Source organism: Carettochelys insculpta, chromosome 31, assembly GCF_033958435.1.
Source record: "Carettochelys insculpta isolate YL-2023 chromosome 31, ASM3395843v1, whole genome shotgun sequence".
Classification (NCBI taxonomy): domain Eukaryota; kingdom Metazoa; phylum Chordata; order Testudines; family Carettochelyidae; genus Carettochelys; species Carettochelys insculpta.
Window position 1 is genome coordinate 14,262,623 of NC_134167.1, and position 24,535 is coordinate 14,287,157.

Below are 24,535 nucleotides of genomic sequence, written 5' to 3' on the forward strand. Positions count from 1 at the left end.
TCCCTGCTGGCCGGCTGTGGGTCTGGTGGGGTGAGTGGTGGCTGCAGGGCTCCCCGCTCGCTGGCTGTGGGTCTGGCGGGGTGAGTGGTGGCTGCAGGGCTCCCCGCTGGCCGGCTGTGGGTCTGGCGGGGTGAGTGGTGGCTGCAGGGCTCCCCGCTGGCCGGCTGTGGGTCTGGCGGGGTGAGTGGAGGCTGCAGGGCTCCCCGCTGGCCAGCTGTGGGTCTGGCGGGGTGAGTGGAGGCTGCAGGGCTCCCCGCTCGCTGGCTGTGGGTCTGGTGGGGTGAGTGGAGGCTGCAGGGCTCCCCGCTGGCCGGCTGTGGGTCTGGCGGGGTGAGTGGAGGCTGCAGGGCTCCCCGCTGGCCGGCTGTGGGTCTGGCGGGGTGAGTGGTGGCTGCAGGGCTCCCCGCTGGCCGGCTGTGGGTCTGGCGGGGTGAGTGGAGGCTGCAGGGCTCCCCGCTGGCCGGCTGTGGGTCTGGCGGGGTGAGTGGAGGCTGCAGGGCTCCCCGCTCGCTGGCTGGCTGCGGGTCTGGCGGGATGAGTGAGGTCTGTGAAGCTGCCTGCCCCACCTTTCTCTCCTCTTCTCCCCCATGAAATCCTTATGTGATACTGTAATTCTCTCTGATTCATTTCAGCTGAGTTTGCTGCTTTTCTGAAACAAAACCTGCTGGCGAGGAAAGCTCTTCCTCCTGGCACGGCTTCATGTCTCTTTGGTGAGTATCTCCTCACTTCCTCTCTCTGCTGCTTCCTCCATCACCTTCCTCTCCTCCCCCTGTTTTTGGGGGGGGCTCTTTCAGCTTGAGGTCCCTCCCCTACTCTTTGATTTCCCAGCGCCATAGTAAAGTAGAAGCAAAGCAGCCTCTTGCAAGCTGAAGAGTATTGACCCGCCTGGGCCCCCTTCCTGGCTTTCCCACTGTTCCCCAGGAGTGACGCTCATGGACTGTGGAGTCATATGGGTGACGTGTCAGTCTGTTGTGTGACTGTTGCGTGCTGGGTGTGACTGGCTGAAATGCAGACCCTCGCATGGAGAGTTGTGCTTTTGATTTGGAAAGTGCATCGTTGGTGCGTGGTATTGACGTCCTGTTGAGGGTGCAGAGATGCGTCTGCTCAGTGGCTCAAAGAGCCAGCTGGAACGTCTTCCCAAAGCCACGGAGAGTTGGAGAAGGAGTGGGTACGGAGGGCAGTGGACTCCTTGGGAAATCAGGAGGGCAGTGTTCTCCAGGACCATGAAATGCATGGCAAGCCGGTGTTTTTATGGTGGGAGGATAGGACGCGAGGAAGAATCCAAAGCAAAGCCTGGGAGACCTTGAGATGAGGGGGCCGGAACTACAGCTGAGCCGAGTGGTTGCACGTTCCTGAGGTTGTGTCGGCTGACGTACCTGAGGTTAGAGGAGGGCAGGTGAGAAAGATCTGAGGGAGGGTTCTACCAGGGCCAGGCTTGTGAGAGGGCTGGGAGGCGTTGCAGTGGCTGTAATGCCCATCTCATGACATGACCTCTCAGTGCCAGAGAGGGTGGCCCCGGGATGTCGCCAGGGTCAGTGCGGTAAAAGAACACAGCGTGTCGTAGTTGCAGAGCGGTAGCCGTGTTGGTGTGTGTTGACGCAAAACAAGAAGCAGTCCTGCAGCACTTCAAAGACTAACAAAATAATGTGTTAGGTGATGAGCTCTCGTGGGGCAGACAGAGAGCTGGTGGCTTCTCTGGAGGATGAAGCTCTGGATTAGCTGGACTGGTGGGACAGTGGGTTCTTCTAACTGGGTTCCCTGAGATACTGGCTGATCCCATCCCTCTCTCGGGGGGCTGTTGCCCAGACACTCCCTTCTTGGGGTTTGGCTGTATCCAGCAGCGATGTAGCAAAGCGCAGAGGCAGGGCCGTACAGACAAGCAGGGACTAGCCTAGGCCGGCTGCTTACTGACTTCTCCCTCCTTCAAGCTTTGCCTCAGAACTTTATTTTTTCTCCTCTTGCGTAGGAGGTAATGATCCACCTGGTCAGGATGCCTGTAGCTCTGTGCTTCCCGCATGGTCCAACCCCCCCACAGCAGCTCACTGGCACCAAAAGGATTCAGTGCTTACCTGGCGAGTCGTTCTCATCTGCTCTCCACATGGGAAGAGATTTTTCCCTGGGACATCTTGGCAGCAGTCTCACCTGCCCCACTTTGTTTCTGGAGCATCGAGCAGGCAGCAAAATAGGACCAGGCGTGCAGCGTTCCACCCCATCAAAGGGACACTTCAATGTCTGTCATCCAGCACTCTGTGGGAATAGCATCATAGAATACTAGACTGGAGGGGACCTTGACAGGTCATAGAGTCCAGTCCCCTGCCCTCCTGGCAGGGCCAAGCACCATCTTGACCATCTCTGGTAGGTGTCTGTCTAACTTGCTCTTAAATGTCTCCAGGGATGGAGATTCCACAACCTCCCCAGGCAATTTATTGCAGTGTTACCCATCCTGAAAGTTGAGCTTTTCCTAATGTCCAACCTAAACGTCCTTTGCTGCAGTTTCATAGAATCATAGAACGCTAGGACTGGAAGGGACCTCGAGAGGCCATCGAGTCCAGCCCCCTGCCCTCCTGGCACAAGTACTGTCTAGACCATTCCTGATAGACATTTACCTAACCTCTTCTTAAATATCTCCAGAGATGGAGATTTCAGTCTTCCCCTCACCGCTCATGTTCTCTAGATCTTTAATCACTCTTGTTGCTCTTCTCTGGATCTTGAAATGTGCTGCCCAGAACTGGACCCAGTGCTCCAACTGAGGCCTAACGAGCGCTGAGTAGAGCAGGAGAATGACTTCTCGTGTCTTGCTCTCAACACTCCTGTTAGTGCATCCCAGAATCATGTTTGCTTTTTTAAAACAGCATCACACTGTTGACTCATTTAGCTTGTGGTCCACTACGACCCCTAAATCCCTCTCTGCAGGACTCCTTCCTACACAGTCGCTTCCCATTCTGTATGTATGAGGCTGATTGTTCCTTCCCAAGTGGAGCACTTTGCACTTGTCCTTATTAAACTTCTTCCTGTTTACCTCAGACCATTTCTCCAGTTTGTCCTGATCCTTTTGAATTTTGACCCTTTCCTCCAAAGCAGTTACAACCCCTCCCAGCTTGGTATCATCTGCAAACTTAATAAGCGTACTCTCTGTGCCCCTGTCTAAATCAGCAATGAAGATATTGAATAGAACCAGTTCTAAAAGAGACACCTGCAGAGCCCCACTTGTTATGCCCTTCCAGCGTGACTGTGGACCATTAATAACTACTCTCTGAGTACAGTTATATTATGCACCCACCTTATACTATCCCCTTCTAAGTTGTATTTACCTAGTTTATTGGTAAGTAGATCGTGCAAGACCATATCAAATGCTTTACTAAAGTCTAGCTATACTACATTCACCACCTCTCCCTTATCCACAAGACTTGTCCTGTCAAAGAAAGCTGTCAGATTGGGCTGGCATGATTTGTTCTTCACATATCCATGCTGCCTGTTATCTATTACCTTATTTTCTCCCAGATGTTTGCAGAGGAACTCCTTAATTACTTACTCCATTATCTTTCCAGGCACAGGAGTTAAACTGACAGGTCTGTAGTTTCCTGGGTTGTTCTTTTTTCCCTTTTTATAGATGGGCACTGTGTTTGCCATTTTCTAGTCTGCAGGAATCTCTCCTGATTTCCAGGACTTTTCAGAGGTGATAGCTAAAAGCTCAGAAACCTCCTCCATCAGCTCCTGAAGTATTCTAGGATGCATTTCATCAGGCCCTGGTGACTTGCAGACATCTAGTTTTTCTAAGTAATTTTTAATTTTTTTTTTATTTTATCCTGTAAGCCAGGGTTTCCCAGCTTTATATAGTTGAAACTCTTTTCTTTCAATACCCTCTTTTGTGGCCCAAAAATATAAATGCATATAAAAAAAAGAAAAATGAATAAATTTTCACGATTTATTCACAATAATAATAGTACATAATAATATAAATCTTGATATAAAATACTTACATGCCTAACTTATTGTTATTACCTTAAATTACATGAGAAAATATGAAATGTACCAAATAAATCTGATCACGCTTGATAATTTGTATATTTTCTTAGGACCGTTTTTTTGTTTTTTTCCCCAAGGACCGGTACTGGGGTGCAAACCACACTTTGGCAAATGCTGCTCTAAACCTACCCCCTTCCTTTACCATGGTAGGCATTTTTCCATCAAACGTCTTGGTGAAGACCAAAACAAAGGCGTCATTAAGCACCTCTGCCATTTCCAAGTTTCATGATATTGTTTCTCCCTCCTCACTGAGCAGTGGACCTACCCCGTCCTTGGTCTTCCTCTTGCTTCTAATGTATTTATAGAACGTCCTCTTGTTATCGTTTATTTCTCTAGCTAGTTTGAGCTTGTTCTGTGCCTCGGTCTTTCTAATCTTGCCCCTGCGTGCATGTATTGTTAGTTTATATTCATCAGCCGGGTTAGTGCGGTTCAGTTCGGTTTGTCATTGGCAGCTCTGACAGTAACTAGCTTAAATCTTCCAGCCCTGCATCAGTGGGGCCAAGGAGAGTGTTTCAGCCTTGCTGCAGGAGAGCAGCCTGGTGGGATACCAGGATGAAGGGGGGATGGGAGCAGTAGGTATGTCTAACCCTAGATTAGAGAGCGCAGCGAGAGCAGGAATGCGCAGGTGCAAAGCTAACATGCGTTGGTGCTTGAACTGGGCGAGTGCAATGCCGACACATGAATGCCTAGCAGTAAAGTGTTTTGACTACACTCTTCCCCAGCCGTAGTCTGGGGACTTATTCCTGCAACGTTGTGTCATTGATCTCCAGGAGAATGTTTAGTTAAGGAAGTTGGACCCTGCACTAACTATTTCTTCTACACTACCCTCTCCCCATCACGAGACAGCATTTACTACCTCAGTGACTTTTTGCAGGCTTATATAGATTCCTGTTTCACTGATGCCCTCCCCAGCTTGAGGGGAGGGTTTAGAATTCAGAAAAAAGGGTCTGGAAGGGACCTTGACAGATTGTCTACTCCAGTCTCCTGCGCTGAGGCAGGGTCAAGTAACCGCAGTCCACCTGTTCTGAAACACCTGCGATGAGGAGGAAACCTCCCTTGGAAGTCTGTTCCAGGACTTAAATACCCTTAGAGTTGGAAAGCTTTTCCTAATAGCTAACCTGATCCTTGCTTGTGGCAGACTAAGTCTGTTACTATTTGTTCTGCCTTCAGCCAACACAGAGAACAATTGGCCAATGTCATCTTTATAAGCGCCCTTGATAAGAGTGGAATACTGTTCTCGGGTCCCTCTCCGTCCTCCTTCCTCAAGGCAAAATCTCTCCAGTTTTTTAACCTTTCCTCATAGATCAGGTTTCCGACATGTTTGAACGTATCTGTTGCTCTCCTCTGGACTCTGCCCAGTTTATCTATGTTCTAGTGCTGCCCGACACTCTTGAGTTCATTGGAACTCTCAAGCCCAATCACCACGACAAGGTGACGAGCCAAAGAGTGAGTTCCAGTGAACAAAAGAGCAATGGTGTAGCACGGCCATCCATGGCGGCAAGGTCAATGGGAAGAGTCCAGACAAAGAACAATCCTAAACGTGCTCGACGGCGGAACAGGAGGGGGATAGCAGGGTTATGCCACAATGGCTGTGAAGGCGGATGAAGGCTGGAGCAGACAGGATCCGAAGCCATTGAACCTGAGCCTTCTGTCTGTCAGGAACCATGTGGTGGCTGCAGCCAACAGTCCTCCCAAGTTAAAAGAAGTCACGCACCGGCATCTTCCTCTGTGTACTACTCTTCTAATCTTAAGTCCTACAACAAATGGTGACAGGAGCAGGACTGGGAAATCTGAAAGCTTTTAGTCATGAACCAGCCCGTGAGCAGTGGATGTGTGTATCAGCCGTTCTTTTTCAAGAACTGATGTGGTGGAACGGTCCGGCTGCTGCATCTATGACTGAACAGCCCTATTAAGGATCCACTCTGCTCACGGCCCATGGAGTGGGGGCTTAAAAAGGTGTCCTAAACATAGTCCACCTCAGTCCCCCACACTAGATAACCCATCCAGTGGATTCACCTTGACGTGATTGAAATCGAACAGTAAACTTTGGAACATGGAATATTTGGACTCTTAATGTACGACCCAGACAGTGAGCAACCCAAAAGATACACAGCAATTATCACCTGCAAGCTGCAACGATTCAACGTTGATGTCGCTGCCCTGGCACAGCAGAAGAGCAGCTAAAGGAAGAAGGTGGAGGGTACACCTTTTTCTGGCAAGGAAATCCAAAGGAAGAAAAATGAGTTAATGGAGTAGGCTTTGCCATCGAAAATGAACTGACAAAGATCCTATCTGAAGTCGCTTTTGGCATCAGTCATCATCTCTTGACTCTCCACTTGAAGCTTGCCGAAAACCAACAGGCAACGGTCATCAGTTCTTAGGCACCAACTCTAGACCGTGAAGGAGAAGTCCTGGAAGACATCCCCAAAGAAGACAAGATTATTCTCTGGGGGATTTCAGTGCCAGGGTCGGAAGAGACACAGACATCTGGCAGACTACCACTGGGAAAGGAGGAGTTGGCAACAGCAACACCGATGGAATGCTCCTCCTTACGGTATGTGCAGAACAAGAGCACATCATCATGAAGACCCTTTTCAGCCAGAAAAACAAATTTAAGACCTCATGGCAGCATCCTCGATCGAAGCACTGGCACCTCATAGACTATGTCATTATCCACGCCCGGGATTGGTGTGATGTCCTTCTCACACGTGCCCTAACTAGTGCTGATGGCGGCTGGACCGATCTCTGCCTTATTCGATCCACAGTGGCGATTAGGATTGTCACCAAATGCAGAAGACAGGAAACAGATCTGATGAAAGATCAACGTGTAAGGCTTGAAGGACCCCATCAGACAAAGTGACTTCCAGCTAGCGCTCCAAAGGAAGCTGCCAACAGTACACCCTGAAGAGGTGGAAGAACACTGGTGTCCACTGAAAAATGCCATCATTTGAGCTTGTGGAGAAACCATTGGCTACCAGAGCAGGAAGCATCAGGACTGGTTTGATGAGAACGCTGTGGAAATGGGATGCCTGATTGAGGAAAATAGGAAAGCTTTCAGGGCCTGGCATAGCGACATGAACTGCACAATGGAGAGAGAATTGCATGTCAAGGCACAACATAAAACAAGAACTCTAAAAAAAAACCAGCAGTGGACTGAGAAGGTGCGAGAACTCCAGTATCTCGCAGACATCAATGGTACAAGAGGTTTCTTATGTTACCAAAGCTGTTTATGGACCAAGAAACCCTGGAATCAATCCCCCGAGATCAAAGAATGCTGCCCAGCTCTTGAAAAACAATGAGGCCATTGCTTCTTGCTGGAGGAAGCACTATAATGAGCTCTTGAAACACCCCTGCCCCGTGACTCTAGAATCCCTTGACCAAATCCCTCAGCAACTGCCTAGGAACAATCTTGTTACACTTTCTACCCTGAGTGAGATTCAAGCTGCCGTCAAAACGATCAAGTGCAACAAGGCAACCAGGCTAGATGGACTCCCAGCCAAAGTCTTCAAAGAAGGCGGGTCAGAGCTCCACGGAAAACTCCACCTTCTGATTCTCAAGATCTGGGATCGGGAGTAGACACTGTGAGATTTGAGACACATCAGTCTCTTCAAGAAAGGTGACAAGTCAGACTGTGGAAACTATCGTGGCCTCTCCCTGCTGGCAATGGCAGGGAAAATCTTAGCTTGAATCCTTGCAAACCGACTCCTGTGACTCTCAGAAGAAATTCTCCCAGAATCCCAGTGTAGCTTCTGACCATTCTGAGGGACACGTGACATGATCTTCACTGCCTGGCAGCTGCAAGAAAAAATATCATAAATAAAACTAAGCCTTATACATGAGTTTCATCAACCTGACCAAAGCCTTCAGCTCGGTCTGTCCTAGCGCCCTCTGGGGTATCCTCTCAAAGACTGGCTGTCCCAAAAAATTCCTTAGCGTCTTGAGGCTGTGACTGCCACAGGATTGAGCAACAGTGCATCCCAAAGTAACCCCTTTGAGGTCAAAATGGGAGTCAACAAAGGCTGTGTCATTGCCCCCTCACTGTTCTGCATCTTCATCACCATGACCCTTCACCTCACTGATGGCAAACTTCCAGAGGGTGTGAAGAATGTCTCTAGAATGAACTGGAAGCTTTTCAGTCTCAGGAGGCTGAAGGCTAAAAGCAAGACCTCCACAGCCTCGATCAGGGAACTCCATGGTTGCTGCTCTTTCTCCCTCAGCCCTTCAGACCATCTTAAGTGCCTTTGCTTAAGCATACAAGAACCTTGACCTCACACTGAACATCCAAAAGACCAGCGTGCTCCACCAACCCTCACCCATGGGACAATCTCGTGGACCTTTTATTGAAGTTGATGGAGAACTGCTGGAAAACATGCAACATATCCCATACCCTGGAAGTCGTCTTTCCATTGAAGTCGACATTGATGCAGAAATCCACCATCGTCTCAGCTGTGCAAGTTCTGCTTTCACCTGCTGGAGACAAAGAGTATTTGAGAACTGGGACATCTATCCCAAGACAGAGCTCCTTGTCCTCTCTTTTATATAGCTCTCCTGGCTGCCACAAGCTCTCTCCCAATTGGCTTCCGGGACATCCCTCTTCCAGGGTTATTTTTAGCCCTTCATACGCTAGTGGTGGGCAGCTGCCCCATCACAGCCAGCCAGAAGGGTGCTAGCCTTTTTTGCCACTGCATCACATTGTTGGCTTATATTCAGTCTGTGATCCGCAGCACACCCTTTTGAGTGGTACTGTGGTCTAGTCCAGGGATTCCCAGCCTATGGGTCGCAATTAGATTTGTGAAGGGTCACCAGCAGCTCCGAGCTGCATGTGGCTTTTATAGGAGCCATTTGCAGCTCCTTATCCTGGCCATGTCCCACAGCTCTCGCTATCAATAGAGCAGAAATTACACATTACATAAACAGCTTCTCCACCTTTGATATTTGTAGCCAGCCCTGGCAAGCCGCTTAATAGTCTCTTGCAGTATTTTTTTTTTACCCTCAACTTCTCCCTCTCCCCCTTTTTCCTGCTTCTGTTCGTTGTAGCTGATCTGATTTTTTTGTATCTCCCCCAGCCTCTGAGCGTGACTCCCCCTAGCCCCTCCCAGCCTCTGAGCGTGACTCCCCCTAGCCCCTCCCAGCCTCTGAGCGTGACTCCCCCTAGCCCCTCCCAGCCTCTGAGCGTGACTCCTCCAGCCCCTCCCAGCCTCTGAGCGTGACTCCCCCTAGCCCCTCCAGTCTCTGAGCATGACCCCTCCGAGCCCCTCCAGCCTCTGAGTGTGACCCCTCCCGGGCCCTGAGTGTGGGGTTTAAGCTGTGGGAGCCAGGGGAGCGGTTTGGGGATGAGGGTCTTTCCCCCACCACAGCTCAATCAACTATAATACTAAAGTAATAATGAACTATAATAAACAGTTGTCATGGGGTTCAGGGGTTCCCAAGCTCTGCCCCACATCTGCAGGCAGGAATGACTCTCACTCAGCAGGTAGAACAGGGAGTTTATTAGGTGACAGAGACACAGCTCAGCACAGAGGTGTCAGTGCAGCCGGCAGAGACGGTCATTCCAACCCAGCCTGGGGAGAGGAGCCCGAGGGGGAGCCCCTCTGGGGTGTAGCTTCCCCCCCGGTCCAGGCTGGCTGCCCTCCAGCTCCCCCCAGCTTCTAACTGCCACCTCCAGTTCAAACCCCACTCAGCTCCTCCCTGCTCTGTGTTCAGGTCAGAGGTGTTACCTGCCAGCTTAGCTTACAGCCCCAGGGGTCATCCTTAGCCGGGGGAGCTGCTCTGCCTGTCACACACACCCTCCCACTCCATCACATCAGTGTTATTTTATTATTATTAATGTGTTTTCCCTTTTTCTATGAAATCATGACTATGAATATATAAACGTGAGGGGGCGTGATTTTATATTGTTGCCTCGGGTGCAAAAACAGCTAGTTATGGTTCTGTTCTCCCCCTTCCGCCGGTTTGAATGACCTTGAGTCACCAAGGCTTCCTGCGTTGTCCGAATGGGTCCCCGTCTGGCAAAGGTTGGGAACTGCTGGTTAGTCGGCTATTCTCTGTTTTCTGCTTGTGCAGGTGATTGTTCCTTCCTGTGTGCCGTACTTCGCTCTTGTCTCGAATGAGTTCTACCTCGTTGATTTCAGTCCATTTCTCTGATTTGCCAGGCTCGTTCTGAGGCCTAACCCCATCCACCAGCGTGCTTGCCAAGGGTTGGGGTCGTGTGCCTCACTCCCGTTGCCCCAAGACCAGGTGTGGGTGGGAACTCTCTGAGCATGGCAGAGTTGCAGCTTTCGCACTGGAAGGAGGGTCTTTCTTTCACAACCTCCCAGGCTGGGTACGCCTGTGCTGGGTGGTGTGCTAACCCTGGCTCCCCTTCACTGTGTTTGCCAGCCATGAACTCAGGGGTTCCCAGTGGGGCTCCTGTGGTTATGTAGCAGCAGTGGGGGACACAGGGGCAAGATGTGGTAAGAGGGAAGGATGGTCTCACTTCTCTTCCCCAAGCGCCCAGGGTCACAGGTAAGAGGGGGGACCCATTTTGCCAGGAGCTGTGCGACCTGTGCACGCGCCAGAGAATTTTCAGACTGGGCCTCAGGGCACAGCAGAGGGCGGGATGGGGTGCGGAGAAAGAGCTCACCAGAAAAGTGGCAGTCCCGGCTTGCCCACTTGATGCCTGACGGGTGCGGGTGTTGGACAGATGCAGGCGATCTAGTTCTACCCAGCTATGTGGTTGTGCCTGCCACGTAAGCCCAGCTCCTCAGTCCTGAAATCAGTGGGATGTGGGCACGGACTTACCTGGAAGGACCCAGGCTTTAGTCTCTGTGGGCTTCAGTTCCTCTCTTCCTTGGGCTGCCAGTGTTGCCCAGCCCAAGGGTATGCCCAGGAACGGTTGAGCTGTGCTGGTGAGTGGTGACGGGCACCAAGGAAGTGCTCTTGGGGAGCAATGGCTGTGCAGTGCTGAAGTCAAGCAATCCCAGGTTTTGTGTGCATTGGGACAAGTCACTTTACTTCTCTCTGGGCTGCAAGCTCCCCCATGGGAAACCATGGCTGTGCGCTGGGAGGCTGGCGTTAGTGGCACGGTTTGGAAATGAGAACCCCTTCAGTAAGCTATGACTGCGGGGCTTTGTAGACTGATGAGTCTGCCCTGTTCTTTCATGCAGAAAAAGACAGGCTCCTCCGACTGTCCCGCTGTACAGCATGAAGCACTCATGCTAAAGACAGCCCTTTGTCATGCACAGAGGAAGGGGTGGTAGGAGAGAGGACGCTCTGACAGCTGATGGGAAGGGCTCCTGGCTGCAGAGAATTCTTTCCCAGGTTCCTGGCTGGTGAACTGTGCCCAAAGACTGAGGATTGTATTATTTGCGGCCAGGAAGGAATTTTCTACCCCTGACAAGTCCTCTTGCGTGCTCAGCAAACTCCTCTCCTGCTGGAGCCTGCAGGCTGCCTCCTGACAGCTTGTGCCCCGCATGCCGGCCTCCCTGAAGTGGTTCAAAACGGGGTGCAGACACTACTGGGGAAAGGAGCCAAGGGACATTCAACACACGGCCTGTAGGAAACGCTCACTTCTTCAAGGGCACCCATGGGTGCTCCACCTTCAGGTGCCACTGTGCCTACTGGTTGGAGGATGGTTGGTAGCAGTATCCCACGCCGCTGCCCGCACACGCAGGGCACAAGTATGAGACGCGTCTGGCACTTACCACACATGCGGAGACAGCCGGCTCGTCAGCTCTTCTCTGACCGCCTCCGGCTTCGGTTCCCTCCCCACACGCACTTAACCAGCTATTCAAAAACCCCAAACCCCTAATCAGTGAACAAGCAGGTAACAGAGAGAAAAGTCTGGGTGCTGCTTTTCTCCAGCAGCTCGAGCCACTTTTACCAGCTCCTCTCCACAGCGGAGCCCAACCGGGTCAGTTTCACACAGGGATGCCCGGCTGTCCGGGCTTTAAAAAATCACACGTCCCATGGGCTGTCCTTCTTTGTCTTACACGGCCGCCCCTTGTATCCGTACAAACGACAGCCAGCCCTGCAAAAGCCTCTCTGAGAGATCCAGAAGAGCGAGAGAACAGCAGCTCCTCATGTGGGCAATGGAGCCAGCTCTCAAACCGGCAGATTCTCCTCCTCAGACGTACTCCACAGGGGGCTGAAGCCATGGGCGGGGCTCTCACTTTGACAAGCCCTCCAGATCAGGGGAAATCCCCTCTGGCTCAGAGGAGACACCTCGCGGGGTCAGTTTCCCCATCAAAGCGACCACCTCAAAGCACCACACTGCCGCCCTCCCTACTTCCCGGGGGCGGCTCAGTGCTTCATCAGAAAGCCGTGCTGACTGGCATAAGGAGAGTGCGCGCCCCTCCTCGCACCACAAGCGGTGAGGCCCTTGGATTCAACTGCCGCTCCAGCACAGCAGAAGAAGCCGACTGAGAAAAGGCGCTCACCGGCTTCCGCACAGAGTACGCTGCTGCCCTCAGCTGTGAGCACCGACAATCTGGCACCGGCAAAGCACGCCAAATCACCGAGCGCAGCTCCAGCTTTTTCTGTGCCACCAGTACCGACAGAGCAGGGGGCTCCGGAACCAATGGCCTGTCCTCCTTTCAGGCACAGTATACTACAGCTGGGGAGCGCTCAGTCCCATCAGTACCAGACACTGCGCTACTCAGCACCGATGGCTGTCTGCATAGCTCACAATTTTCTCGTTCAGTCACCGCAGCTTCCAGGTCAACTAGGTTCTCTGACTCAGAGGAAGAAAATTTACCTCAAACAGTGTAGTTGGGCGTCTCTGCTGGAACAGTGCTCCTACATCCAGTCTGCTCCTTTCGATGTTAATCGCCTTGGCCGTGTGCGTGTGCTGTCTTTGGACAGCAGTATAAACTCTGCAGTTAACTGACACTGCCGCCCATGGAGAGCCCCTAAGGACCACAAATCGAGTGAGGTACGAAGGCACTGGAACCAGGGTTTGTCATCGTTGGATGGTCTCAAACCCCCAGGCACCTAGATTAGGGGTCTCTGGTTTTATGTTGGTGCTTGTATAGGCTGCAGTGATGGCCTTGGTATATTTGCAGGGGGGCAGTACTGTCCCCTAAACTAGGCAATATGGTTCAGTGTGACATACACTATTATACTTGGCTACAAACATGTTACATACATATTATGTATCCAGGTACAACCCCTTTATTGTAGTACTTTCACACCCCTCCCCCCGTGTAACTAGATCTGCCCATTAACTTGGGGGGTAGTGGGGATACCATCAAAACACCATGATCCATCATGTTGTCATTACGACCTGTTCCTGAATTTGGGTCTGAATGTACCTGGTGCGAAGCTGTTTTGTATGGGGAGTGCGTGGTACGAAGCAGGGTGTGTGTAGGTGTATCGCTGGGTGCCTTTATGTGCTTTTAGGCCCTGTTACTTGTCAGCCTTGTCTCTTGATTCATTCCTGTGAGCAGAATCTATCTAGCTCACTTTGTTGTTCAGGTCTGAGGCCTTTAGCTTTGCTTTATATCAACAAAGCATTGACTGTTCTAGGCCTTTAGCCTTACACCACGCCTGACTGTCAGGCCCTCTCATTACTACAAACAGCAGAAAAACCTTCCGCATCACAATTACAACAGTGATTGCCACTACCCCTGCCACCTAATTGGCCATACTGGGACAGGTGGGCAGCCTTCTGCCAGCAGCCCCTTCCCCAGCCACTGGCTAGACCCCGACCTCCGAGTATACAGTCACTGGACAGGTTGGAGATTCCGGAACTTGATGACTACGACGATAACACGAGGGAGACGACCGGTCGAACGCTTCACTTCCACCACGATTCTCTCCCTCGCCGTCCTCCACAAACTTGATTACTCCGCCGCACGCCTCCTTGTTGGGTGACAACTCCAAATCCTCCCAAGACCTTTTTAGGAGGGTTTGAGATAAACTGGAAAGAGCCCTGTCAGGTCCACCAGATACCCAACATAGATAACCAATATATTGCATTCGTCCACACCGAACGGGGTGACAATACCGATTAACAAAGCCCTGCTGGACCCAGCCAGGCTCCTCCGGAACACCAGCCTCTGTTCCTCCTACGTCTAAGAGGCGGGAGCGAAAGTATCACGTAGCCTCCAAGGGAGCTGAGTTCCTTTTCTCCCATCCACCCTCCAACTCATTGATAGTAGAAGCTGTAAACCAGAAGGGTAGGCAGCAGAGCTCCGTATTCACCCCGGGGGATAAAGAGTGGAAAGGGCTGAATGCTGTGGGGAAGAGAGTGTATTCATCAACCAGCCTACAATTTCACATCTCCAGTTACATAGCATTGCTTGCAAGGTACACGCCCCAGGTCTCCAATCAACTGCATATTTTTATTGATGCGATACCAGACAACGAGAGACACCAGTACAAAGCCCTCCTGAGAGAAGGCTCTTATCTCAAGAACAGCCCTTCAGTCAGCCTTGGATGCAGCAGACACCACCACCAGTTCCCTAGCATCAGCAGTTGTCATGAGGTGGGTATCCTGGTTACAACAGTCTGGGTTTCCCAGGGGTGTCCAAACCGCGGTTGAGGACCTTCTTTTGAAACCTCAGCTTTTTGCTGAAAACATGAACACAATACTTCATTCTCTCAGGTATTAGGGGGTCACCTTGTGCACCCTGGGCATCCAACAGTTGCTGCAAGAAGACGACAAAACAGTTTAGTTATAGACGTAAGCCATCACCATTCAATAATAGAAACTGTGAAAACAGATGATGACAGAAGCAGCCCAGGAGAATAAAAACCACAGAAGAGTCTCTGACCTGCCAGGCCTCAACCCACCCATCATTTTGAAGATTTGGTTGAGAGTCAGACAGCCCCCTTAGCTTGCGAGCTTCAGACTGAGCCACGCACCATCTTCGGCTCGAGGTTAGCAGCATTCCACCCTGCATGGTGAGCCATCGGTCCTTGAGATTGTAGTCACTGGTTACATCATCCCATTCATCTCCAAACCCCAACCCTGTCCCTTTTCAGGACCTCTCTCACGAGTTTGTGCTCATGTGTGTTCTACCACTGGGGGCTGTAGAAGAGGTACCCTCTGAGCACAGGGGAAGGGGCTTCTACTCACTGTACTTCGTCACACAGAAAAAAAACCAGGGGGTTGGAGACCCAAACTAGACTTCAGAAGGCTAAGCCAGTGGGTGCTCTGCCAGAGATTCAGGATGGTAGCTTTAGCCATGATCATCCCTTTGCTACAGAAAGTGGATTGGCTGTCTGCTCTCGAGCTGCAGGGTGCTTATTTGCACATTGCCATCCACCCATCACACAGATGATTCCTCAGATTTGTGAATGTGAAACGACATTTCCAAAACAGGGTGCTACCCTTTGGCCTGTCCGCAGCACCAAGCGTCTTCTCAGAGGTCCTAGTGTGTACAGGTCCTAGCGTAGGCCAGCGTTTCACAATGACAAAGTAGTCCTCCGCATCGACCCTAAATTCCTCCCAAAGGTACTGACCGCTTTCCATTGCAATGAGCAAGTATACTTCCCCAAACCTCATCCTGATGCTGGCGACAGAGCCCCCCATACTCTTAATGTCTGCCAAGCCTTGGCCTTCTACCTGCAGAGAATGCAGTCATTCCAGAAGATGACCCAACTTTTGGTTTCCTTGGCGAAAAGATCTGGGGACGTGCCTATTTCCAAACACAGTCTGTCCAAGTGGATCTCGGGCTGTGTAAGACCCTCTTACAACATGTTTAAGAGAGAACCCCCGGTGAGCATCTGTACCCATTCCACAAGGGCAGTGGCTACCTCGGCAGCCTTCCTCCGGCGCGTGCCCACTGAAGATATTTGTAGGTGGCCACATGGGTGTTTGCTCACATGTTCACGTAGCATTATGCTGTACAGGCTGTTGCTGACACACACGCTGCATTGGGCCGTTCTGTATTGTCATTGGCTAGTTGATGGTGCCACCTCCAAACAGGGACACTGCTTGTAGTCGCCCGAAGGTGGAGCACCCGTGGGGGAGCTCAAAGAAGGAGGACAGGTTGCTCGCCCTGTGCAGTAACTGGAGTTCTTTGAGATGTCCCCGCGGGGGCTTCACCCCCCACCGTACTCCCCTCTGCTTCGAATTCCTGCTTTGGCTTCGGGTTCAGAGAAGGACTAAAGAACTGGCTGCCCGCACATGCGCAGTGAGTGCCACAGGTGTCTCGTGCCTGTCCCCTGTGCACGCAGGCAGCCGGGGGGGGGATGCTGGTACCAACGAGTCTGACCAGTAGGCGCAGTGGCCCTGTGGCACCTAAAGGCGGAGCCCCCACGGGGACAACATCTCAAAGACCTGCGGTTACTGCACAGGGTGAGTGACCTTCCCTTAGTGTTCAGCCCAAAGCTGCTTCCTCCGTCCCCGTCTGCCAGGTCACTTTCCCCGTGGAAAAGCCGGGGTGGTAAGTATCAGGGACTTACACTGACAGGGCGGGAAACCGTTCACAGCCCTGAGCGACATCCTTAAGGCAACACACCGGCCGTCAGTAACCAACTTCCATTGCCCCAGGCCTCCCCAGGACACAGCCCGAGCAAGAGACCTCACCATCTCACGCTGCAGACACCGTGTCCAACTCCCTGACTGTGCAGGGCCTTGCGTGGTCACTGAAGGGTGAGCATAAGGAAAATCACAGACCACAGAGGAAGCAAATCCACCCAGTGCAGAAGCCTGGGCGTGCAGCCTGGTCCCTTTTCGCAGCCCACAGGCAGTGGCAGATTGTACCACTGCAGTGACCTCATCCCTCTCAGGTCCAGGTAACTCATGGGCAGTATGTTCAAACAGCCCTTCGGCAGACCTTTAACCAAATGCCAGTTGGTTATGAGGGACTTTGGAAGAGACCCCTGCCGGTAACCTGTAATTCAGAGGGTAACTGGCCCCATGTTCAGTGGTGGTTTTCAAGAGCTACCTCACAGCTGGAGTTAAGCTGACACCTGACTCTTCCACACATGCCTTGTAAAAATGTGACACCCTCCTCGTTCCTGCCTCTCAGCTTCCAGAGAGGTGTGAAACCCCACCCAGGAGGTCTCTCCAGGCTTTTGCTGCAGTTTTCCAAGTCCTTGAGGCAGTTCCCAGTTGGCTGGAGGGCTCTTGCTCTCCACATCTGACCTCTAGAAGCACCACGTTCATGGGAATCTGGACTCTCCTGCCCTTGTATGTGGCAGGAGCCCAGAAAAAAGGATGTCTGAGAGTCTGGATAAAGCCCATATCTTAGCCAGGCAGGCCGCAAAGGACATGGTGCAGGCTCCTCCTGGCCCAGCGTAATGGGGTCCATGCCCCTCTGCACCCAGGGGTGCCGTGTAAGGTGGTCTGGTTCACCTCTGGGCTCTGAGGGTGGGATCGGATTAGTCCCATCCAGGGTGCTGCCAGTTCCTCTGTCAGGCTTGTGGCCAGCCTAGGTTCAGCTCACGCCTGGGGCTGTCCATAGTGCCACTGGTCTCCCAGGCAGTATATAGACCTCCTGTGAGGATCTGCCAGGCCCTAGCCCAGCAGCGTCTTTTGTATTGGCTTGTTGGGTCCTGACTGGCCACAGCAGAGGCAGCCGCTCTCTCCTCCCTGGAGGACCTCTTTTCTGCTCCCCTCACTGGGGTGGGGTGTTGCACGGCTTCTGGCCGCCTGTAGGGGCCATCACACCCGGTTACGCCTTCCTCACGCGGCAGTTTCCCTGGGTCACAAGACAAAATGGAGAGGCAGGCCTAGGTTGCTCAAGCCCTGAGTAAACTTTCAGCACCAGCTCCCCGGGACACAGCAGCTGACAGGGCAGCAGATCTAGCCTCGAGGCTCCCCCGCAGAGCACAGCACAGTTAGTATTTTCACTTGGCTCCCGCGCTGCCCTGGAGTCAGCCCTGGGGTTCACAAGGGAGCAAAGCCTTCGGGTTTGGGCGCAGCCTGGGGCCTGGGTCAGTAGCGTAAATGGTGGCTTCTCTGTAACTTGAAGTCTGTAAGCCCTGATGGGAGGACTGCAGGAGCTGCGTCAGAGGTTGGGGTCTGTGACAGGAGTGGGTGGGTGAGGCTCCGTGGGGAGGTCAGATGAGATGATTGTAATGGCCCCTTCTGACCTTTACACCCGAGTCCTGGCGTGTGAGGGCAGCTGTAGAGAACGCGCAAGGACTTGTGTCCCTCCCTGTGCGTATTGCAGTATCTGTGGTGGAGTTATGCTCGCCTCAAGGCACCGGGTATTGGTTTCAAATGTACACTTCTGTGTCCTCTAGTTCCAGTCTCCTCTGAGCAGCCAGAAGCGACCGAGAAAGACGACATGAGAATGCAGCTGAAGAGACATCAGACTCCGAGCCCGACCCCCTGCAGCAAGTCCTCCAAGCGCGCCAAAATCAAGGTGACCATTGTCTCCCACGGAGAAGCTGCGGGCATGGGGCCTGGAACCCCACTCCTTGCACAGCCAGAAAGTGAGTCCCAGTTCGGGAACTGCTCTCTAAACCAGAGGCTCCCCCTCGGGATTCAGACATGGAAAGGAAGCAGTAGGGTGCCCCGGATCAGTTAAGCATGAGGATGTGATTGCTGGCAAAGACTGAGCCCAAGGGGTAGGAGCTTCCTTTTTTAAGGGTGTAGCCATGGCAGGCAGCCTAAGCGGTGCCAGGTGCCAGCCTAAGCCGTTCCAGGGACTGGCTGCCCGTAGCGATGCGTAGGACAGGGTGACGATTGAAGTGCTATAGCAGACTGCGTACAGCAGAATCTGTCGTTCGAGTCATGCAAATTGCATGTGCTGGTGGGAGGTGGGGGGCCTAACTGGGCTTTTCCTTACCCGTGTGACTTCGTACAGCCTGCTAAGTGTCGAGGGCAATCGCTTCACTTTCGTTTGACGCATGAAGGTACTGCTGGAAGTGGGACACCAGGCCTGGTTCAGTTTTGCAGGTCTTGAATTCTGTGGCTCCTCATACCCTCCTACCCTGATTGCTGTAGGAGTGACCACCAAGGATTCCCAAACAGTTGGATTCTCTCTGCAAAGAGCTCATCTGGGACGCGCTTCTGCCATGCAGGGAGGACCCTGGTGGGAGTTGATGGTAGCTCCCCGTGGAAGAATCTCTGTATAGATTAGTTTCCGGCTCTGTTGATCCCCTTTGAGTATTGCAGCAGCCTGAAGTCTATGAAATGCATCGTTTGTATGTACGTTTGCAAACCCCAGCTCTTCTCTGGGCTTCTCCTGGGTTCAGAAAACCCTGCTGTCACGTGAGTTGCAAACTGGTGAGCTGCTGCCCAGAGACAACTGCCATGGGGTCAGGCTTGTTTCCTTCAACACTGGAAAGGAGGCCAGGAATTGTTTGCTTATTGTAATCACTGTTCCTTGAGGAAACTGTGTTTGCATAGGCTGGGTTGATGCCCGCTCAGTGATGGGAGCACCAAAAATAACCCTTAAAGGTAATGACTAGTGAATAATTACTGGGCAGTGTAGGGCTGAAAAGGTCATCACACCACTCCAAAGCTCTGGGAAATCAGAGGTTTTCAAAGCTATACAGTAAATCCAATTTGAAATATTCCTTGGTTGATGTAACCGTTTGCCTTCCTGCAAAATGAACTAAAGACTCTGTCGTGACTTACCCTCTGACAGCTTTGAAAGTCGCTGATTTCCCAGACTCTTTTTTTTTTTTTAATTTTCAAAACTTTATTTCTTTTCACAGAAAAAAAATGAAATGCAGAAGTAAACATGAACCAAACAAGAGTTCCCTCTTACCGTGCGTGAGCAGGAGGAATACACAGGACATACGCATTTGTATCCCAAACAGCGCAATAAACAAGTCTTGTAACTCACCGGCCTTTCTGTGTATTTTGTAAAGTGTCTCAACAGAATGCTTACAAAATCAACCACTAGAAAACCGGCCTGAGCCCGATGCTCCAGTTAGGCAGCAGACGTGTATAACAACAAGGGCACGGCAGGGAGGAAGTGGGGGCGGGGGCGGGCAGGCGAAAGAGAGGATAGGTAGAAAAGGAGTGGTGAGATTCACAGGAGATGCTTGCATCTCCTGCTGAACACCCGCTGTCCAGGGCTTTCCAGCGCTGAAGCTGGTCCTCTCGGTCCTGTTGTATAGCGTGAGAGCGTCAGGGTGGTTTTTATTAGTGCTTCTGTTCTGTTTGCCGTTCCTGGAGCGACTCGCTTGCCTGCCGCGTGCTTGGGAGTATTGGGGACTGAGCTTTCCATTAAAGAGTGCTTTCGGCAGCAGGACGCGCCAGCTCCCCTGGCACCGCTGGGTGAAAGCAGGGGCTCCCCACAGGCAGCACTTTACAACTCCTTGTTTTCCTTTCTTTCCCACAGCTGCAGCAGGCAAGCCCCCGCCCGCGACCGCAGGCCAGTCTGGCTCAGGCCTAAAGGAGCTCTCGGGATTACTTACCACCCCCAAGTGAGTGCTTCCTTTTATTTTTAATCAGTGGATCTCAGAGGGCACTGAGCCAGTGCCAGGCTGCAGAACTCAGAGGTCCCATTGGGGCAGGAATCCAGCTCCAGGTCTGACCCCTGCGGTACAGAAGACACCCGGCCCCCAGCAGCCCCTCGCTGATGTTGGCTCGTTCCCGGGCAGTCCTGGGACGTGAGGGAAGTAGCAGGGAGGATCCTGCTGTCTCTCTCTCTCAGAATGATAGGTGCAGACGGCCAAGCCTCATGGGGCTCTGGTACGGCTTTCACCTCTGTCCTCTTCTGCCTTCCTTCCTGTCTCAGCCTCCTGCCAGGCTCTCGCCCCCAGCGCTGGAGGCGTACGTAAAGCCTTTCTCCCTTCTGGTGCCCCCTGGGAGCTTCTTGCTGGGCATGTCATGCCACCTCAGCCTTCTCCTCTCCCACGGCGCTGCTCTGCTTTGCTGCCTGCCTTTAACCAGGTGCTGGAGGCCGGATCTGGGAAATAAGAGGCTTTAAACTGAGACGTCCTTGTGATTGGACAGGCAGTGTCTGGCCGTCGGTCGGTCGGTCTGTCTGTCTGGCTGTCTGTCCCACGCCCAGTCAGCCTGGCTCAGGGGCAGGGCAGATCCCGAGCGTCAGAGAGAGACGTCGCACTGAGCTGCTGGCTCCCATCCTGCTGCTGCTGTGCTGAGTTCTCCACCCTCCCGCTGCCGCCTCCGCCAGCCCTTCTGGAAGGAGAGTGGCTAGGGCAGGGATCAGCAACCCCCGGCACACGGCCAGAGCTCTGCCTTGCCCTTCCGCCCCCGTGCAGCGCAGGAGGGGCCGGGAGCCCAGGGCTGGGGCCAGAGCCTGTGCCGTAGTGTTAGACCAGAGCTGGAGCCTGGCACGGGGCTGGAGTTGGTGCTGGCGTACAGAGCCCCCACCCTGCCACAGCATCCCACCGTGGCACGGAGCTGGACGCTGGGCCCCTGCCGGAGCTTCCCCCGGCCTTGGCAGGAGGCTGGGGCTGGAGCCCTGCGTGCTGGGCTGGAGCTGACTTGAAAAAGTATCACTGGCGCTCGGCCCATACGTGAAGGTCGAAAGGCAAAATGTGGGCACTCTGGCTTGGCAAGGCTGCGGACCCCTGGGCCATGGGCTGCAGTCTTTGCCCTAGAAACCTCTCTGCTGGAGCCTGCTGCGCACTGGGGGGCAGTTGCATTTTTTTCTCTGCTTTGTTTCCAGAGCGAATTCTGCTGCGGAACCCCCCTCCCTCGGCTCTGCCCCCTCGGCCGTGATCCCGAGCAGCACAGCGCCCAGCCCCTTCCATTCCTTGCAGACCAGACTGGTGGCCAGTAGCGCCCACTGCCGGCAGGCCCAGCCCAGCAGCACACTCCCAGGTACCCGCCTCTTTCTTCACTCCTGGCTGGGGAGCATGAAACACACCCGGGCGGTGAGACGGATGTGTGCGATCAGGGGGTGTGTCTTCCGACCTTCACCTTCGCTGTAACTCCTGGAGGTGGCTGAGAGCCTGACCCCAGGGCCGAAGAAGCAGTGGCTAAGTCAGGAGCTAGCAGTTGAGTCCGGTGCAGGCGGCTGTGTCTCCATGGGGCTCAGGGGCAGCTATGAAGCAGTTTCATAGAATCGTAGGGCAGGAAGGGACCTCAGGAGGTCATCTAGTCCAGCCCCCTGCTTCAAGCAGGATCAACCCCAACTCAATCATCCCAGCCAGGACCCTGTCAAGCCGGCGCTTAAAGACCTTGAGGAATGGAGAATCCACCTGCTCTAGTTTTATTTTGGGCCATTTTTGTGTTTTGTTTTATAAATTCTCCTGTGTTTTAAAGGGGCAAAAGACAACCCATAATGACAGGAAAATCGAAACGCAAACCAGCCAGCCACGGGTGTCTTGTTCTGAGGAGAATAATCAAAATTACATTTCCGTTGGAGCCAAACCACGTTGTTTGGTTCGGCTTCTGAAATAAAAACCCAGCGAGACGCTCTGGTCTATTGGCAGCGTTCCTGCTGGTTTCAGTGGTAGGGAAGTAGGGAGTGGCTCACCTTGTGACTTACCACCATGTTCTGGGCACAGCTGGGCCGGCCTACTCTGTCTTGTCAACGTGCGGGACTGCGAACAGGGGTTGGGTCATCCTGTAGAATGGTATCAGCGAGGTGGCCGTGTTAGTCGGTATCTTCAAAAACAACAAGAAGTCCTGTGGCACCTTATAGACTAACAGATACTTTGGAGCGTGAACTTTCGTGGGCAAAGACGTGCTTTGTCAGATGCGTGAGTGGGGGGGTTTCAGAGGAGGATTTAAAGAGGGGGGGTCTCAGTCAAGGGGAGGGCCAGAGCTGACAAGGTCTATTCAGTCGGGGTGGATGTGGCCCATTATCAGTAGCTAATGTGGAGGTGTGAACACCAAGGGCGGAGAAGAGTGGTGTTTTCCTACTTGAGACGTGCCTCACAGGGCGGTCCGAGAGGCTCCTGCCGGTCAAGCAACAGCGTGACTCTAGGGCACAGCCTCCCGCTGAACCCGTCCAGCAAGGATGAGGACCTGGCTCTGTGGCAGGTTATTCCCTAGCCTCGTTTGCTTTCATTAACAGCATCCGCCAGCAGCCTCCTACAGGGACTGAGCTTCAGCCTGCAAGACATTGGCACCAAGTCATCAGCCCTTCCAGCGAGTGTGGCATCCGTGGGGTCCTCCATACAGGTAGGCAACCCTCGCGATACGGACGGGCAAGGGGCCTCCTGGAGAGGGGGAATCCCGGCCAAAAACGCTAGAGGGGAGAGCGTCATTGTTGCCATGGTGAAGGAGAGCTCTGCAGAGGTTGAGGAGCTCTCCTGAGGCCCCTGCATTGGGTGCTTGGATCTGGAGGAGGGGCCCTGGGGACCAAAGATGATGGACGCCTTCTCTGCTTGGTGGCTGAGGCCGGGGGCAGTGATGGCAAGAGGTGCCTGAGAAATGGGAGACCTTGACAACTAGCCTGGACCAAACAGTAGCTCTGTAGCCTAGGAAGTGGGAGAGAAGAGTCTGCTGGGCCTTTTCCACCCCTCCCACACCCCAGCAACACGAGCAGGGGCAGCCCCCGGGGACTGCAGGTCCTGGCCTGCAGAGCTCCACCTCTGCTCCCAGCATGGTGTCTCCAGGGGCTACAATCAGGGTGTCAGTGAAAGGGCCAAACGTCGTCTGTCCTGGGCTCAGCTGCACTGCCTGCCTCTGGAAGGGAGATGCCGCCAGGTCTCTGGGTCCCCTCGAGAGCCAGGGAGCCGGCAAGGCCGTCCCACCACCTCCCGGCTGCTCACTGCATGCGCCTTGCCGTTCCTCTCAGGCCTCGGCTGGGAAGCCCCCGGTGCCCATCCAGAGTCTGACCGCCATAACCACAGGCACGGGGACGATCGTCCGCACCATTCCCGTTGCCACGTCCTTGTCGTCTCTCAGCGCTGCGGGGAGCGGGAAGCCCACTGCCATTCACCAGTTGCTGACCAACGGTGGCCTCGCCAAGCTGGCCAGCAGCCTCCCTGGCTTGGCGCAGGCTTCCAACCCAGCGGCAGGTAAAGGGCCAGTGCTGGTGGTGGGGACAGCGAGGGAGCCGTGGCAAAGCTGGTGTGCATTCGGAGTGCTGCGAAGGCTGACTTGCCCTTCGGACACCTCTGCACGGAGTGGGCGTTGCTGCCCCACGGGGTCACTGAGGCGCAGGGAGAGACGGCAGTTGGCGGAGCTGGGCAGGAGTTGGTCTACATGGTGCTGGTGATTGAAGCCCCTGTTGCATGTTCCGTGGTACCAGGCTGACCCAGACCCCAGGCGGTTTGGATGGGTCGCAGACAGGCCCGTGAGTCTTCTCGTGCCCATAGCATTCCAGGCTGGGCTGTGGGCTCTGCTCCATGGAGACACCAGCTGATGTCAGTCCTGTGTCCCATCTGCTCGCCGGCGCTAGAGCAGTGACCGCCAGGCCACGCGCCAGCTCCACGCTCTGGACCACGTGCTTCCCCCATGGCTGGTGCTGGAATCCTCGTTACGCAGCACTGGGTCTGTTGGAAGGAAGCGTTCAGAGGTGCAGGTCTCTGATGGTCACGGGCTAACCCTGGGCTTTCGCAGGGCGGGTTTGCTGGTAGGTAGTTTGGGTTGGGTGCTGTGGCCCTCACCACGCTCCGTGTTCGGACAGTCCAACAGCCGGCACAGTGAGGGTGGGGTCTGTTTGATTCGCTTCCCCTGGTATAGGAAAAGCCA

General features: G+C 53.5%; 1 protein-coding gene across 6 annotated transcripts in view; it reads left to right on the forward strand.

The window, feature by feature from the left end:
* Window positions 1-24,535, forward strand: part of KANSL3 (KAT8 regulatory NSL complex subunit 3) — a 67,182-nt gene that overhangs the window by 28,348 nt on the left and 14,299 nt on the right. For 4 of the 6 annotated variants that reach the window (XM_074981962.1, XM_074981965.1, XM_074981966.1 and 1 more), the window contains exons 15-20: window positions 633-710; window positions 18,205-18,396; window positions 20,259-20,343; window positions 21,555-21,709; window positions 22,911-23,017; window positions 23,637-23,859. In XM_074981962.1, the coding sequence (XP_074838063.1) occupies window positions 633-710; window positions 18,205-18,396; window positions 20,259-20,343; window positions 21,555-21,709; window positions 22,911-23,017; window positions 23,637-23,859 (840 nt within the window). The remainder of the gene's footprint in view (window positions 1-632; window positions 711-18,204; window positions 18,397-20,258; window positions 20,344-21,554; window positions 21,710-22,910; window positions 23,018-23,636; window positions 23,860-24,535) is intronic. The other 2 variants (XM_074981964.1, XM_074981967.1) reach the window with 2 other exon arrangements.